Consider the following 17,741-nt stretch of genomic DNA (forward strand, 5'->3'; position numbering starts at 1 on the left):
GTGTGTGTGTGTGTGTGTGTGTTCACATGCTTCAAATAACAGAACTAAATGTATCCAGTCTGTATAATTTGTATTTCAGAAATACAGAACAATAATAAATTGATAATACTGCTCTGCATTTAATTTTTACCTAAAAGGAACTGGAATACATTTTACTTCCTCTATCACTATTAATGATTGACCAAATAAATGTGGGAGGGCTCCATTACTTAATTATTTATCACATCATGGGATTGAATTTTGTGTAAATATTCTGATTTTATTTGTTTATTTGACCTGTGTGTTTTTAATAAGGGACAGGTGCACATGTTTTTATTTATTATAGTTTTTTCAATCACACACAGGGTCAGAATTATTCATTCAGACTGAAATACAAACACAGACCTTCACTAATTTAAACGGTCACTGAGTTAGTGCACTTTAATGGTTCATAATTTAATAAAATCATATTATTAAAAACGTTTGTGTTTGGTGTAAACATCTACCCCAAACTGCCCACATTCTCTTTCAGTTTGATTAATCTCATATCATGTGCACTCAAATGTCYCTTTAACTACATAAAATCAAACGCTTTTGTCTCTCCTATTCACTTTACTTTTTATTTCTGATCAGGCTCAGCTCAGGAAGCCTCGCAGTTTTAAAACAGTTAGTTAAAATAAACCAGAACCATTGCGTGGGAGGAAAGACTGTAACTGGACTCCTTGAGTTTCTCTGGGAAGTTACGTGGGTTGCCAGCAGGGGAGGGATCAGAAGACCCTGATGTTTCGCTTTTTCCCAAACTGTGCTGCTTCTAGGGAAAGATRTTCTTGACCCAGAATGCACCTACCTCATTCACATCCCAGAGTATTTTTTTAATGTTTTGTTTTGCAAATGAGCAATTTGACTGACGCAGATGTTTAACAGGTTAACACTTGAATGGCCAACAAAAACAGTAAATGTATTTATTTATTTATTTATTTATTTGGCCTTTTTTCATATTAAAAAGAGCATTTTGTTTAGATATCCAAATGCTTGGAACCAGAACACCTCTCTAGTTATATTTTGCCCCCAAAACTGGACATGTTTTTCATAAATACTTTTTTTCTGTTTCATGTAAACAGTAAATCCAAGTGAAGCCCCAGCAGTAAAACTTCCCATGTAAACGATCTAATCCTCCCAGAGAGCTCTTGATGGGAGCCGTATGTGTCAGAGATCAGATTTCTCTCCTCTCAGTCACTGCACGTTACACACATGACTCGTAAAACGATGGCYACTGAAAGACTTATTGGGAACTATTCTGGGAATGCAGAAGTTCCTGCTGGAAAACATTCTTTTCTCCACCCACTGCAACAGCTCTGACACCTACCCAGTTGTGCTTCACAATTTATAATCAGTTAATCTTAGAGGATTTAGCTAAACATTAACTTCACTATCTTAAGAAAACGACTGACTCCTGTAAGTCSGTTCCTTTGTAGCAACTTTCATACTAAACTTGAATTTCCTAGAAATCTGAAGCTCAATAATCATGTAGATAAAAGTGTCCACTGACCAAATAAATCTATATTCATACTGCAAACAACTTATGGTGCTGAGTCAATAGAAACCTCTCCTTCTTCTGCATATCTGTGGTTGGGTTGCAGAGATAACGCGTCCAGAAGGGAAATCCAGACATCCCATCCCCCAGGATCTTAAAGGATATATGAATAATCCGTTCAGAGAATTCTGGGTCTGACCCAGGGTCTCCTCACAGTGAAACATGCCCCAAAAACCTCCAAAAGAAATTGTTCTGATCGATGTCTGAACCACCTCAATAGATTCCTTTCGATGCAGAGGAGCTCCAAACTTTCACGGGGTGATGGAGCTCCTATCCTTATTTTTAAGGCTGAGCCCAGTCAACCTATGATGGAAGCTCATTTTGGTTGCTTTAATCACAGATCTCATTCTTTCAGTCTGGATCTATACCTCAYGGCTATAGGTGAGGGCTGAAATGTAGACAGACCAGTAAATYGAGAGGTTTACCTTTCGACTACGATCGACTAATGCGACGCCCTCATTTGAGATGACGACATGTCAGTCCATCTCCTGCTCCATTCATCACTCATGAACTAGAAGCCTAAATACTTGACCTTCTCCACCTGAAGCAGAAACTCTCCTCTGACTCGACGGGGAGCATTCCACCCATTTCCGGTTGAGAACCGACTTAGAGGAGCTGGCTTGGGTCGACTCCAAAAGGTAATTAGTTGCAGCGATTTTATATTGTTAATTATACAGAATAAAATGACACTCATACACTATAAAAAATGAAATGTTGGATTTACTTAACCATGTTATGTTATGTTACCTGGTTCCACTTAACTGAGTTGAGTAAATTCAAAGCAATATAACAGTTTTTTTTAGCCAAAGAACATGAGTATGTTGCTTTGAATTTACTCAACTCAGTTAAGTGGAACCAGGTAACATAACATGGTTAAGTAAATCCAACATTTCCTTTTTTAGAGTGTAGCAGCAAATTGGCAGGAAAGGAACAATACCTAACCAACAGAAAGTCTTGATAGCWACACATTCCTCAGTACTGAGTGGATCAGTGTACACTCGGTGCTCTGTCATAGAAAAACAGTGCAGTGGCTCAGGTTCAACAAATCTGTGATGAGTACACAYAAAAACGTCCCAGGCCAAAGCTCTGTTTGGATCATGATGATAGCAATGGCACAGGCTGACAAGCTTTGATAAGATGAAAGACATCACATCAGAGGTATGCGCACACAGAAACACACATTTTAAAAYGCTTACATAATCCAAGGTCTGAGTCATTCATCTGAATAGTGTTGCACAGTTTGTGCATCAAAATTAAATGGAAAAAGTCATAAAAATGCAGCATATTTGTTGACAGAAAAAGACTTCCTGTAAAAATGTGGTCTATAAAAGTGATAATGAATTTACTGATGGAACACAAGAGGTGTTTATGATGCTTAAAGAGGGAACAAGGACTTGTTCCTCCAGCAGGCTGACAGATAGTGGCAGTGATGTGTTCACTATCATTTGGCCTARCAGAATAATGCTACAACTTCTGAACTGAATTTCAAGTAATGAAGAGGGGAAATATGAGAAAACACATTAGTTTCAACTTGATGTGGATCTGTGTAACTGTCTTTAAAACAGGGCATCAGAGTTGTTGAAGGATGTGACCTTCAAATTTTGAAGATACGGTTTGAACTTAATAAACAAACAAAAAAAAGATAATGAATAAATCTAACTGTTGAAGAAAATCCAACATGTTTAAAAAGTTTAGCTCAGCAGCACAGATGACAGTTTTATAGAGTTTGATATGAGATAATGTCTAAATGCTAACTGGAAACTCAAATGTTGCAGTTTCAATAAAAACCCAGTTCAGCTTCTGCTTCTGAGGAAGATCAGGAGCAGCTGCTGGCAGATGTTCATGATGGTGAGGAGGAGCGGTTTCTTTTCCTAGAAAGAAGGAAAGTGAGTCACTCTCAGTTCTATAAATCACTTTGAGTTTCAACCTTTTACTGTAGAGCAGTGGTGCCCAATCCTGGTCCTCGAGGGCCACTACCCTGCATTAAGGACCAGGACTGGACACTACTGCTGAAGATTTTGATTAAAACCAGATATCCCAGAATGCATTATGTTCCTTCGAGTGCAGAAAATTTAGCAGACTGAACCAGTAAAGATAAATATTTATATTGTTTGTCACTACGTTTAAAGAGATAGWTCAATGTGATGCTGTGGAAATGTTAAGAACAATTAATATCTTATTCATAGCAGATATCTTTTTGTGATCATTTTCTTTACCTGCTTTGAATGAAGGAAATTTTTGAGATTGAAGTTAACAACAACCAGCTATTAGCTCATCAGCTCCTTTAAAATTACTCTTTTTTAAATTGATGACAGTCAATGAGTTATCTACAAGTGATGAGATAAAATTGTTTATCATCAGCTGAACTATCATTTAAAAAWTTTTCCTTTTGCATTTACTGGCAAAACCTTGTTGAGTCCAAATCTTGGACTAAACATCCAGAAAGATGCAAATAATACATAAGCTTAAATAAATAATAGATTATAAAGGACACTACGGTGGCCCATAAGGGTCGACAAAATGCAAAAGCCAAAAACATAGTTTAGTTGGTGCCATATGTTCTGTTTATGTGAGACCTCCTCCTAGTGGTGAAACTGGGTCATTACATCAGGCCAGCTGGTCTGAATACACAAGTTGAAAGTAACAAAAAATGTATCTTAAAGTACTTGTAAAATTCCAAAACTACGTACTACTTTCTCAATTTAAATCACACCACGACTCGCACAATGTCAACAATTTATTGTTTCGTTCAAGCGACAGTGGTACAACACAAACAAAGATGGATGGAGATAATTCAGTGGAGAAAACATTGATGCTTTGGTTCCTCTACTGTAATGAGAAGTATACAGTACTGAACTTGCAAGCTGTGCATACGTGCACTGACGTTATAAKCTATAAATACTCTTCACAGTATATCCAACACCATGCAGCCTCGAGGCAGTCACAAGCAGAGAGGAGCCACTGTCCCTCTGGTCCTTTGTCTTAGAAAGAGAAAACGTTTAAAAAAAAAATGCAGAAGAAGAATGAAACGGTTTAAAAATCCTAATATCACCACACGACAACTGAAGGAGAAACAATAAAAGCTACAGTGCTCATCGACGAATCACAACTGAACTATTCTTCAAGTTTACAATCAACGGTTGACGGTGGTCCGTACTGGAAGAGGAACGAGAAGCAGCAGCTGGGTTCTTCATGTTCTTTCTATGTGCAGTGTGAAGACATCTCCATTAAGCCTCAGTCAAACGGCCGCGGAGGAGTCTGGGAACGCCCCGAGCCCACAACAGGCTGGGGGTCCAACTCAACCAGAGCTCCTCAGTCCTAAACACTCAAACACGCTCCTCACAGAGGCTCCAGGGGGGCCGAAGGTTGGTAAAAGCACACAGCTAATCTCAGTGTTAGCTTCGATTGTGCTTTTAAAGTAAAACAAACAGATAAAAACTGTTGTGAAATTAATTAATTTTTTATTTAAACCTCATCGCCAAGGAGAAGCTGATTCTTCCTATCAAAGACCTTGAAGAAGTGATCTCTCTGTTTGTTGGTTTAGAAAGAAAAAAAAAACATCTTTACAAACTGTCCAAAACTCAGCCGCTCATCTTTTAACACTGTTGTATAGATGAGTGAGATAGTTGTAACTGCTCACAAAATGATACCCTTTCAATAATTTTATGTTGTATTAAATGTCTAACTATAATAAAATATTTGCACAACTCCGTTTGGTGTTAACATTTTTTGAAATTACTAATAAATYATGAATTTTAGGCTTAATTATTAATGCTAAGTATGCAAATCTCAATAAAGGATATATGAGATGTATACTAGGATTTCAGTAAAACGTTCTAAAAATAAATTATGCAGTACCCAACAAAAACTAAATAAATAAACAGATAAATAAATAAATAAATAACCTTGACTACATTATTCTGAGCACACTGTTAAATACTGTTGAGATAATTTTATCTTTAAAATGTTAACTGACATAACAACACATACATATCTTTGTTATCAGCCACTGACTTTAACTCAGTTTTAAAGATATTGAGGTTAATTTTGGTGTGATAATAACAGAACGTCCTCCCTCACTCTGAGCGCTAACACATTGCATGATATCAGGATGACATGACGGCACATCTTCTTTTAAATAATCTGGATTCTCTTGCTTCTTTCCTGTCTGACGCCACTGCTGCAGACYGGGTTTGACTTCGCCAAACTGGGTCAAATAAACAGAGTCGAGTGAATTAAACTGGTTTTCTCTGTTTCAGAACCTCTGAGGTCAGTCTGGATCAGGATCCGTCCCGTAGTGTTGACTCTGTTCCTACAGCGTTTGACTGAGGGTGAATGGAGTTGACTGAGGCTTGCYTCAATAATCACGTGGTGTTTTATTTGGCCGACTATCCCTTTTGCGTCTCCGACTCTTCTAAACCACAGTTTAGGACTCCTCGTCGGTGCCGCTGGGTGAGCGCTCCTGGAAAACAGAAAAACAATGGTCAATATTTAAAAACTCAGTACGGCAGGTTTCTGTAAAAAAAAAAGAAAAAAAACTTTTAAAGGTGACTTTTAGTAGCAGTGACATAATGACTTTAARAGTTTTTTGTTCAAGTCTACAATATTTTTTTAATCCCTTTGTTTTTGTGATATTTTTGCATCTTTTATCTAAAAAGTAAATGAATCAAAGTCTCTTCAAAAGTGTAATTATTTTATACTGATTGATTAATAATTCATGACTAAATGCAATGAGCTCATGGACGACCATCAGCTGAAACATTAACAATTGAAAGAAAAAGAAAAGAAAGAAACAAATAAATCTTAAGGATTACCTACATTTCTGATTCTCTACAGGTCTGCTACAGCCTTAGGCAACAATCATGAGTTCCCTGCTTACAGGAAGATAAAAACTACACCTGAAGGTACCCGTTMGCACACACTGACGTACCTCTTCCTGCTCGTCCTCAGAGTCGTCATCRCTGACGACAGGTTTGGCCCTGGTCCGTCCTGAACGTCTGCTGCGACCTTTCCCTCGATCGCCACCTTTGTCCTTCCTGCCCAGGCGGATTTTCACCTTCACAGAGCGTGCTGTGAACACGCACACATGCACAAAGGTTCACAGCGCACAGAAAATAGGAGAATGAAGAACAGAAACTAAATCTCACCAATCGAACAATCAATAGGTTAAAGCTTAATATATGTGATCCATCACATCGAAACAAGGATTAAGTCTGAAAGTGGGACGTGGAGAAACAGGCAGATGTAGTGTTTTGATTAAAACGGTTGCAAAAATTGCATTTTGTCAAAATATAATGAATAAATGCCTTATCAATGTATCCTTTGAATGAACTGTCTGAAATATAATCCTAAAAATAYTTTCTGAAGCACATTTTTGAGCATTAGCAACAAAAACAAACAAAAACTAGAAGCACTCAGAGAGTGCAAACCTCCGCCAAAAGCAGAGATGGAAACACATTTTGCCGAATAAGTTCTGACGTAGCGAACATTTAAGTAGGCAGTATGCTTGCCAACAAGACAAATGAAGTCATATCTCTGAATCCAAATCATTTCAAATTGCAGCTTTTTAATTCAGGAATCTGAAAACGTGATCAGGTCATTTGACTCCTTGTTTCGATATGATGGGTCACATGTATCAATGGACAACACAAAGAAGTTTACATTCAGACTCCGAGCCGTCCTCCTGCTCCTCCTCCTCTTCCTCACTCTCCTCTCCATCACTTTCCTCCTCCTTCTCAATCTTCTGCTTCAGGCTGGTGAACACAGACTGGAGAACGATGGAGTCCTCATATATCTGCTCAGACGAAACAAACACACCGAACATCCTCAGACATCCAACGTTGGCTGCAGGAGGAACGTCAGCATCAAAGAACACATTTATGGGAAACAGAGGTTTGAGCTGATGATCAGACAGTCTGGAAATGTCTTTACAGCAGGCGGTTTAAGTGATCAGAAGCCGCGTCTCACCAGGGAGCCCTCCAGGTTGAAGGTCTGAGCGTTTTGGAAGAGAAGCATGACGTCTCTTTCCAGGTCACCCAGACTGCGGTAACGATGACTTCGAATCCTCTCCTGCAGGAGAAAGACACAACTTAATCAAGTAAGCAATGTATGTGGTTATATATTTTACAAAAACATCTAAATAAGCCCCCTAAAAACAAGCCCCAGATGAATAATTTTACCTTGATCTTCCTAAAGTCCACTGGTTTTCGGATTAGTTCGTAATATTCTGGCAGTTCTTTCCGAGACGGCAGCTGGATGAACACCTCGCTCAGCTGACGCCCGCTGGTGCTGCGGGAGATCACACCGTCAGGGGAAAACGTTTATCCAAACTTCTTTTATTTTGTTAATGAGTGAGAAAAACAAAACTGTACCTTAACTAATACATATCCTAATCTGCTAAAGAAGTACTAATGTCTTTTTATTTATATATTTGCCCATTTGTTTGGTACATAATACCTTTCAGAATGAGTAAGAGTTCTACAATAAAGTTTTTCTGAACCATCAGGTTGTGCTCATCCTGTGATGCAGATCAGTAATTATGTAACTGTTTCTAATATAAAACATAATACTGTATTTCTGGGTAAAAACGCACCGTATCTGTGTCAGGATCTAGTGTTTCCAGTCATTTTTCTCACCTATCTTTGTATTTAATGACAGCATCCACAATTTTCTTCATCTTCTTTGTGAGGGAGGGGGGATTGGGAGACAGTTTCTCGGCAGGTGGACGTCCCCTCTTCCTCTGGCGCTTCCCATCATCATCTCTGTCCCCCCGTCCTCGGCTACCGGAGGAACAAGAGGGTCCGGGGAGGTCCAGGTCACGGTCCCTCCTTCTCTTGCGGGTGGTCTTTTTGTGGCGCACTTCTTCCTCCACCTCCTCGAGCGTGCCTTCCTCAATCGCCTGCAGACACAAAGTGCCGCGTCAGATTCCGGGTGTTTCACGTTCCGGACTGGATTGGATCTTTTCTCTCTCTCAAAAAAAAAAAAAATCACCTTGAGCCACTGCTTCTCCGTCAGGGAATCGCTGTAGTCCACCTCCTTTCGCTGCCGGGAGCCTCGCCCGAACATCTTCTCCTCCTCCTCCTCGCAGGTCAGCCGCTCCACTTCAGCGTCGTCCTTCATGATCCACGTGGGAAGCTCGTCCTCCTCCATCAGACGAGGTTTGCGGCGGGGATTGCGGGCCTCTTCTCGACGGCGGTCCAGATCCATGCGCTGAGGGAAAGGCCAACAGCACAAGAAGCCAAGATGCAGGAGGAATGAAATGGTTTAAAATACGAACGACAGATATTTACCATGAACTGCTCAAACTCTTCTTCACTCCTGGCAATCATTTGGTTGACCGTCTCATCGTCTGGCACCTCGTCTTCCTCCTGAATACAGCAGACACACATTGGCAGGCATAGTATATGAGGCCAGGCTCTTAAAGCTGCGTGTTGCAGGTGCACGCACACACATTCATGACTTCCTGTCCCCAGACCTCGTCTTGCTCCTCGTGCTCCAAGATGGCCTGCAGGAAGGCCCTGCGCTCGTGGCTGGAAGACTTCTGGTCAAACATGCCGGCCTGGATGACTTTCTGGTCWACATTCAGTTTGTATTTGGCTGCGGCCAAGATTTTCTCCTCTACACTGTTTACTGTGCAGAGACGCAGCACTCGCACCTCGTTCTGCTGGCCTATCCGGTGGGCTCGGTCCTGAGCCTGCAGGTCCTACAGAAGACACGAGGGTCATTAAAGACAGAGAGGACAGGTTCAGATGCCACGGCTTCGACTGTGTCCAAATTCAGGGGCTACGACCTTCGAAGGCCGAGTTCGTCGGCCGCTTACGGCGCAGCGCTGCGCCGGAGGCTGTCCAAATTTGAAGGCTCCTCCGATGTGACCGACAGATGCGTCCTCCCTTTTCCCTGATTTGAGGGATGGGTCTGATGGATCCTCCCTGACCCACCATATCCCATAATGCATTGTTATAGTAATTAAGTACATTTACTTCATTACTGTACTTATGGTAAGTAGTTTTTTTGAGGATTTGTAATAAAAAAATTTAAATAGCTAATTATTACGGGTACAACGATACAGAAAATTCACAATTCGGTTCGATACTTTAGTCTCACAGTTCGATAGTTTTTTGATGCAAAAAAGAGAAATTTCCATGCCCCTTTTAACTTGTAATTTATTTAAATTAATTATGAACATTTGTTTAACCTCAAAAGTACAGTTTTTAACTTAAATGTTGCTGAAACAGCAAGTTTCTCAGTGGATCTGCGCTCAAAAATGCAGCCTAGGTGGAGTAGTCGAACACAGATCCACTGATCCTTCAACACAGAGCATCKTCAGAAGACAAGTTGATAAAATAAATTTTAAAAATCTGTATTGTTCGATACAAGTGTGTATTGAACCTAAAGCACTGTTTGATACGGTTCGATACGGGTACATGTATTGTTGCACCCCTACTAATTTTACTTTTATTTTGTTACACTTTCAAGCTAAAAATGATAGTTTTATCTCTTTACTTTAAAATAATACACCTAGTTACTCGTTACAAAATTAAATGTGTCCGAACTCATCAAGAAAGCAAATTCAACAGTTTATTTCTTAGAGAGCGTGTAAAAGTACTTTTACTTTTACTTTTCCAATTTTTGTGAACCGTTTTCTAACATTTACTTGAGTAGTTTTCTCAACAGTGAAATTTATTTTTACCAAAGTCATTTTTTGTTCATGTAATTTTACTTTTACTTAATTATCTTTTTCAAGTACTTTATAGGCCTCTGCTCATAATGCATTGCAGGCTGACCAGAGATTTTTTTTCTGCTCGTAATGGCGGACGAAGTGAGAGAAAGGAGTACAGTTTTAAATAAAAATCTATTGGCATAAAATTAAACATTTCAAGTGATTGTGTTATTAATACTGTTGTCAGTTGTTTTTAATATTATTCTTGTCAGAAATCAAAGGAGCTGGTAGAGCGAAATAAACGTGAAAGTACGGTTAGTTCTTTAAATGTTGCCTTTAAGCTAATTTTGTTCATTTATAATATTATTAATATTGCTATTTTGCTAATTTTGATCTATTTTGGCTTCTGTTTAGCATCGTCATGGCTGCTAGGCTGCAGGACATATGTTGGGGTAAGGACWGGAATAAAGCAGAAGCCTAAACCATTCAAATTCACAGCCACTTGTTTCTGGTCTTCATGGTCGACCAAGGACCCGGCTCACCTAAACCGGGTAGTCTGGGTCTATGGAAGGATCCAGCCCCTGAATTTGGACACAACCTTTAGCTCTGCAGAGGCACCAAATCTGTCATGGGCTGACAGAAAACAGAGAATAACTCAAATATTTTTGATTTTACTGTTATATTTGACTCACTCACAAATAGGAGGCCTAGTTTTCTCTTATTCTTTAACTTTTTTGTTGCATTTTTTTTGCATAAAGTGCTAAAAAAAGCAGCTTAAATTTGATATTGACCTGATTTACAGTACAACCACCTTTTATACACTGAAATAAGTGAGTTTCCAACCTGATGCGGGTTCCAGTCCGAGTCAAAAATAATCACAGTGTCGGCAGACTGCAGGTTGAGTCCGAGACCTCCTGCTCTTGTGCTCAGAAGAAAAATAAAGTATTCTGACTCAGGATCATTGAACGTCTTCAGTAGCATCCCTCTGTCTTCAGCCTTCGTGGTGCCTGGCATGCAGAGGAGATGAGGACAAGGAGGACAGACAGGTGAAGGAAATCACTTGTCACAAGGTGCAGGCAGGCCCAAACTAAACGACAGGATCTGTTACACAGTGTCTGAGCTTACATGTACACTGTGTTTCCAACAAAATATGATGTTTTTCCCCAATAAACCACTTTTATGTGGGAGGTTGTTACTAATCTTTCAAATTACATTCTCGTTTTAGCTTTAAATGTTATCTGACTGAACTTGTGTGGTAATAAATGCACTAAATATAAATTAGCATCAATCTGGGGCTTTGAGAATAGCAAAACATGAAAAAAATGAATGCATAAAAAACTCTTACCATCCAGACGCAGGTACTTGAAGCTGCGGTAAGCGAAGTAGTCCTCCATGATGGTCATGAGCGTGGTCATCTGACAGAAAAGCAGCACTTTGTGGTTTGTGGCTCTCAGCTTTGGCAGGATTCGATCCAACACTTCAAACTTTCCCGATGCTCGATACAGGTCAGGACTGACAGACGGATGGGCGTGATTACCGAGGAGAAAGTTTATTTGTGTGTGAAACTAAGAAAAGGCCTTACCCCTGGACGATTCCGCCGGAGAATCCTAAATGTTCAGAGAAGGACTCCTGCAAAAACAAAGCATTTATCAGCTTCAGTTCTCACCGCGTGTTCAATCATCTCCATCTGTCACTGACCTCAATCTGCTGAAACATGTAAGGATGGTTGCAGATCTTCCTCAGCTGCATGATGGTGTTCATCAGTGTTTTTGTGCCTCCTTTGCCCTGGATGGACGTTACATAATTTATCATTCACACAAAAAGTACAGCGTAACAGAGCACATCCCTTTTGTTTAATATTTATTTAGAACTGGGTTAGCATCAAAGCATCAGCTCTCACTGAAAGCTTTTAAATGAGATCAGATCAGTTTTCTATAATACTTCCAAAATACAAGTTAGAGTCAGCTTTCTGTTATTACAGTGTAATTACATATCTACAACCTAAACCTTCAACATTAATAAACCTCTGCCTCCACCTTCTTGTCTTTCTCTGATCCATCCGTGAGCAGGACCCCCTTGGCCTGCATGTGTCTGTACAGGACCCTCTGAAGAGCCGACATGTCACACTTGATGACATATTCCACCTGATCAAAAGAAAAGAAAAACGGCGTATTTATCAGATAAATATACACCTTCTAGTATGTATTCCTGTTTCAACAGGGTTTGACAGCAGACTGTAGACGTGCCTTTGCTTCAGAGGTGTCAAAAGCATTCACATACATTACTTAAGTAGAAGTATAGATACTAGGGTTTAAAAATACTTTTTTGGAAGTAGAAGTATCAACTCAAGCTTTTTATTCAGGTATAAAAGTACTGGTTTTAAAACTACTTAAAAGTATAAAAGTAAAAGTAATGAAATACTTTTTGCTTTTTTAAAAAGGAGTAGAAAGTACAGATAACTGAATTAAAATGTAAGGAGTAGAAATAAAAAATAGGCTGAAAAATAATTAAGCCACTAAAGTAGAAATAACCCAAATTTCTACTTAAGTAAAGTAACAAAGTATTTGTACTTAGTTACTTGACACCTCTGATTTGCTTTTTTGCTTTAGTAAGCCTTGCCTTCTCTGGAAGCTGTGCCTCCACTTCCTTCTTTAACCTCCGTAACAGGAAGGGGCGTAGCACTTTGTGTAGGCGGCGAATAATCAAGATGGTCTCTTCTTCATTCAGGTCCACCTTCAGAGACAGAAAAAAATATATATATTTTCTAACCTGCTAAACAGCATTTATGCAGGGATATTTCAATATTATTGCAGCCTCTGCTCACCTTTTCTCCAGTCATGGCAAACGGAGCATTAAACCACTGTTCGAAGGTGCTGCAGCTCTTGAAAATGGTGGGCAAAAGGAAGTTGAGAAGTGCCCACAGCTCAGGTAGTTTGTTTTGTAGCGGAGTCCCGGTCAGCAGGACTCGCCTCGGAGCAAGGTAGTGGGTGTTCAGGACCTGGGTCAGCTTACAGTGGTGGTTCTTCATGCGGTGGCCTTCATCCACAATCATATACTTCCAGCGGATCTTGGAGAAGGAGACAGGAAGAACCTTCAGAACACTGGTGTCACCATTATGCTTCAGTCCTCGCGTGCAACCAAACCAACCGAAAACAGAAAATTGATTTAAAGAACGATTTCTTGTCCACTCTGTCCTCATGACTTGAGCTGGCCTAAGTCCCGAGGCAGAACTCTCCTCTGACCCACCTGTCAGCACATTCAGGGACCCTACAAAACAACATGAGTGCGTAGCAGCATGATGGTCACAGACGGACAGTGGGAGACCGGGTTTACAGGCCGAGTCAATGTGTTGCAGGACCTAGGAGAGAGCACTGACGCAGCAGAGTGGGAGGGTCAGATTGGCCCAATTCAGACGCTTGCAGACTTTGGGAGATAGGTAAAATGTGGAGATGCAGAGCAAGAGAGAGGTTTGTTTGCACACGTCCATGTATCAGCCTTCTTACCTTGGCTAACACTTGCTTGTCTTTGATAATGTACTCATAAGTGGTGAGTAAAACATTGAACTTGCCACTGCGAAGTTGGGGGACAAAGGCTCTTCTGGCAGCAGGGGACCCCTAGAGCACACAGAACAATGACTCAAAACGTGTTTCGGAGCAATAATTCTGCAAAGCAGACACTCACCTTGTAGGACACTTTCACAACCGACGGTGCCCACTTGTCGAACTCATACACCCAGTTAGATAAAGTTCTATCAAAGAGAGTCACATTTGTATTAAAACGTATTCATTTGTCTTTATTTTATTTAAATACCCCCCTTGTGTTTCTAAAGGCTGACTCACGATAGTGGTACTATGATGAGGTAGGGTCCGTTGAGGCGTTTGTGCTCCATGAGGTACGTAATGAGAGCGATAGTCTGGATGGTTTTTCCCAGACCCATCTCATCAGCCAGGATCCCATTTAGATTGTTATTGTAAAGAGAAACCAGCCACTCCAGACCTTTAATCTGAACACATGCATGTGAGTTTATCTGAAAGGAATGAGATATTTATCCCTGCATAGAATTAGAGAGGTTTGTTTACCTGGTACTGTTTAAGCTGCCCATTTATCAGTAAAGTGGACTGTTTATCCACCTTCTCTGTGACGGCGTGAGCCACAGCATAATAGGACTGTAGTCCTCGAGCGAACGCTGCACCCATGTACTCGTCATCCACATCCTGTTTAGCATGCCTGCATATGACACATGATACTTTAAAAAAGGACTTATGATCATCCGGGTTTATTCCGATATCGCAGTTTGTGTATGAACTTACTCTATGATGTGTCGGACATCCACCTCCGACACGTCCTCACTATCCGGGTCTGTAATCTTCTTCTTCTCATCGACCGGAGTTGCTGAGGGCTGAGGCTCCTCTTCCTCCTCCTGCCAAACCACTTTGTCAGTTATAAAGAAACTTACGTCTCGCTGGAAGAAAAGATGATGAAAGTGACTTTTGTGAACCAAGGAACCCACCTCCTCCTCTTCCTCCTCTTCGCTGTCTTCACTGTCTGAGCGTGGAGCTACCTCGTAACTACGTGAACAAATAAAAATATATGAGGTACACTGAAAAAACAACTTAAATGTTTTTTTTTCCCCTTACATAAAAAGCTAATGTCTTAATATTTGTTTCAGCTTGCTTCAATGTTAGCTTTATTACAACAGGAAAAAAATTGATGGGCAAAGCAAAGTAAATGGTCTTCAAACCTAAAATTAAAAATGCTAGTCTCAGATTTAGATTCACACTGCAGGTCTTAATGCTTAACTCAGTTTTTTGCTCAGATCCAATGTTTYGCGTGGTTGTTTGTGTTAATATTTAAATGCAATCTCCATCTGACTGAAGTGACTAAAGAAAAAAATGGATGCTACAGGCGTTAGCGTGTGTGGATCGATTCCGAAGTTCAATCAGAGAYGATKAAATTATTATCTGCTGTGCTCGTTTTGTCCAGTGTTTACATTTGATTTTGCCGCTTATGGTCTACTCAGATGCACTTCTGGAAATGGAGCAACTGAAACTAGAAACAAACTCGAGTATCGAGCCCATCATGCAAGGACTGATACGATCCAATAATGCTGATTTACCTCCGTTAGCATCGTACAGTATGCTGGTGTAAATTCTCAGCCATGCAAGACATGACAAATCTAAAAACRTTTAAAACTTCTGTTCTGTGTGAAGTGTGTGAAAATATGAAACGTTTCCACTCCTGGACTCAAAGTCTTGATGCATTAATTCTCACCCAGGGTTCATCTCTAGCCAGGTCTCCAGCTGTCCGGCTTTGGGAGCGTCCACACCGGTCAGGATGTTCCCACTGTCAACATGGATGACCTTCACAGGCAGGTCACTCATTTGACTTGTCTCATCCAGAGGCTGCAACAGGAGGAGGTGAGCTATGTTTCAGATTCAGCTTCCTTTAATCTGACAGAGCTAGCTAGTGTAACAAAAAGCAATGAGCAAATAACTATTTTAAATTCAATAACTACGGCATAAAGTTGTACTTCTTTTACAAAACCATGTTCTGATCTTCTGGTGATATTTGGTTTGACTCCTTTCAAAAAATGTCTACGTACAGATGAAATTATTCCACAGTTAACAGTAAAGTATTCATAAACAATATTCATTTCAGAATATAGTAAATACAACATATAGTACCTTGTATTTAAAATGAAAAACTTGAGTTTTAATTTTGGTATTAGCATCACGTGTCTAAAATGTTGAAACATGGACCGTGTCTGATTACTTCTACATTTCCATGCACAACATGTAAAAACCGCAAGAAATGAATTAGTTAGCGCTGAGCTGATTCAAAAGAAAAAGCTTTTTTATTATAAATATAGCATGATCTCAAAATGTGACCTCTGAATTCATACAAAAAATTACAATCTGTTACTCTGAAGGCAACATCTGCTCACCTCTCCATCAGGGCCCAAAGCAGGAGTCTGACCCTCTGCATTCTCCAACTGCAACACAAGCAGACCTTTACTAATAAAAAAATAAATAAATAAATAAATAAATAAATAAATAAATAAATAAATAAATAAATAAATAAATAAATAAATAAATAAATAAATAAATAAATAAAAATAAAAACGTCTACAGCAGCTTAAAACACACCAGCCACTGGTGGTCAAACTTTTCAGGAAATGTGCTAAACGATGAAAGAGCAAATGTGTGATGCTCCTTTATTCCACACCTTCTTCTTTTTYTTCTTCTTCTTTTTCTTCTCCTTGAGGGCCTGTGCAGCTTTGTGGGCTCGGACCAGCTCCGTCAGGTTGGCAACGTACTCATCGGTTTGCTGCAGGAGGTAAGCCAGGCGCTTATCCTTCTTCTGGTCGATCAGTTTCCGGTAACCCTCCTCGTCCTCGGCCTGCGAGAACAATCAGACAGGTGCTTCGTATCCCRGTAAATCTGTGATGCCCAAATGACAATGTCCCAGTGTATTCCTTACCATGAGCCTCCTCATTCGTTCCTTCTCAATGCGCTCGTTCTCCTTCTTCTGCTCTCGCTCCGTGTTGGCGTGGTAGGTGGCCACAGCTTTGGTCAGCTTCTGAATTTTCCCCGTGACTGAGCGGTGATACTCCTTGAAGTCTTTGGCATGCTGGAGGATGCTGTTGAGGTACTCCTGGGAGTTGAGGGAACATAAACATGCAAAAAACTTTATTTTTAAGTGATAGTTCTAATTATATTGATGTAAAAAAAGGATTTGTGTCTACAGAGTTTTATGTAGGTAATGAAACAAATTAAAACAAGGGTTAGTTTTAAAAACAAGCCTCTGAGATAAATACTGTGGGCTATGGGGTCCCACAAGGGTCTGTGCTTGGCCCCCTGCTATTCTCTCTCTACCTTCGGCCTTTTGGTCTTCTTTTGCATCATTTTAATGTGGCCTTTCATTGTTATGCTGATGATTTGCAACTGTATATGCCTTTTTCACTTGGAACCTGCACCAATCTTTCTAACCTTACAACCTGCTTAACTAAAACAAGGAAATACCACTCCGGTGCTGTCATCTCTCCACTGGCTGCCCTGCCATGTTCGTGCAGATTTCAAAGTGCTGCTTCTCACCTATAAGGCCTTACATGGCCCAGCACCTCCCTACCTTTCAGACCTTCTCCACCCTTACATTCCATCTCATGCTCTCCGATCTCAGGGCACTGGTCTGTTGGCAATCCCTAAGGTCAGACGTAAAACTATTGAAGGTCGTGCTTTTTTCTTTCGTGCCCCTTTATTGTGGAATGATCTCCCTCAAGACATCAGGCTGGCCTGCTCAGTGGAAGTTTTTAAAGCTAAGTTAAAGACCCACCTGTACACTCTGTCTTATGTGTCTTAAATTTTACATTTGTATTTTATCTTTTTTTGTCCAATGTTTTACTTGTTCTTACAACTTCTTTTATATTGATTTTTACCTTTTATTAACTGTTCAGCACTTTGTTGAGAGAGCTTTATAAATGAAGTTATTATTATTATTACTCTTATTATT

The 17,741-nt window shown here is 40.1% G+C and overlaps 1 protein-coding gene across 2 annotated transcripts in view; it reads right to left on the reverse strand.

The window, feature by feature from the left end:
• Positions 1-4,297: 4,297 nt before the first annotated feature.
• Positions 4,298-17,741, reverse strand: part of smarca4b (SWI/SNF related BAF chromatin remodeling complex subunit ATPase 4b) — a 19,513-nt gene continuing 6,069 nt past the window's right edge. The window contains exons 9-34 of one of the 2 annotated variants that reach the window (XM_014004935.1): positions 16,713-16,886; positions 16,458-16,631; positions 16,177-16,224; positions 15,504-15,634; positions 14,743-14,800; positions 14,543-14,652; positions 14,312-14,459; positions 14,072-14,235; positions 13,914-13,980; positions 13,736-13,846; positions 13,057-13,299; positions 12,852-12,965; positions 12,269-12,376; positions 11,931-12,017; positions 11,815-11,861; positions 11,578-11,744; positions 11,076-11,239; positions 9,048-9,275; positions 8,863-8,940; positions 8,564-8,782; positions 8,209-8,471; positions 7,753-7,861; positions 7,541-7,642; positions 7,235-7,367; positions 6,504-6,643; positions 4,298-6,035 (exon numbers count right to left, since the gene is read on the reverse strand). In XM_014004935.1, coding sequence (XP_013860389.1) covers positions 6,000-6,035; positions 6,504-6,643; positions 7,235-7,367; positions 7,541-7,642; positions 7,753-7,861; positions 8,209-8,471; positions 8,564-8,782; positions 8,863-8,940; positions 9,048-9,275; positions 11,076-11,239; positions 11,578-11,744; positions 11,815-11,861; positions 11,931-12,017; positions 12,269-12,376; positions 12,852-12,965; positions 13,057-13,299; positions 13,736-13,846; positions 13,914-13,980; positions 14,072-14,235; positions 14,312-14,459; positions 14,543-14,652; positions 14,743-14,800; positions 15,504-15,634; positions 16,177-16,224; positions 16,458-16,631; positions 16,713-16,886 — 3,423 coding nt within the window. In that variant the 3' untranslated portion in view covers positions 4,298-5,999. Of the gene's footprint in view, positions 6,036-6,503; positions 6,644-7,234; positions 7,368-7,540; positions 7,643-7,752; positions 7,862-8,208; positions 8,472-8,563; positions 8,783-8,862; positions 8,941-9,023; positions 9,276-11,075; positions 11,240-11,577; positions 11,745-11,814; positions 11,862-11,930; positions 12,018-12,268; positions 12,377-12,851; positions 12,966-13,056; positions 13,300-13,735; positions 13,847-13,913; positions 13,981-14,071; positions 14,236-14,311; positions 14,460-14,542; positions 14,653-14,742; positions 14,801-15,503; positions 15,635-16,176; positions 16,225-16,457; positions 16,632-16,712; positions 16,887-17,741 lie in introns of both variants that reach the window. The other variant, XM_014004936.1, reaches the window with a different exon arrangement.

Source organism: Austrofundulus limnaeus, unplaced genomic scaffold, assembly GCF_001266775.1.
Source record: "Austrofundulus limnaeus strain Quisiro unplaced genomic scaffold, Austrofundulus_limnaeus-1.0 Scaffold27, whole genome shotgun sequence".
Lineage (NCBI taxonomy): Eukaryota > Metazoa > Chordata > Actinopteri > Cyprinodontiformes > Rivulidae > Austrofundulus > Austrofundulus limnaeus.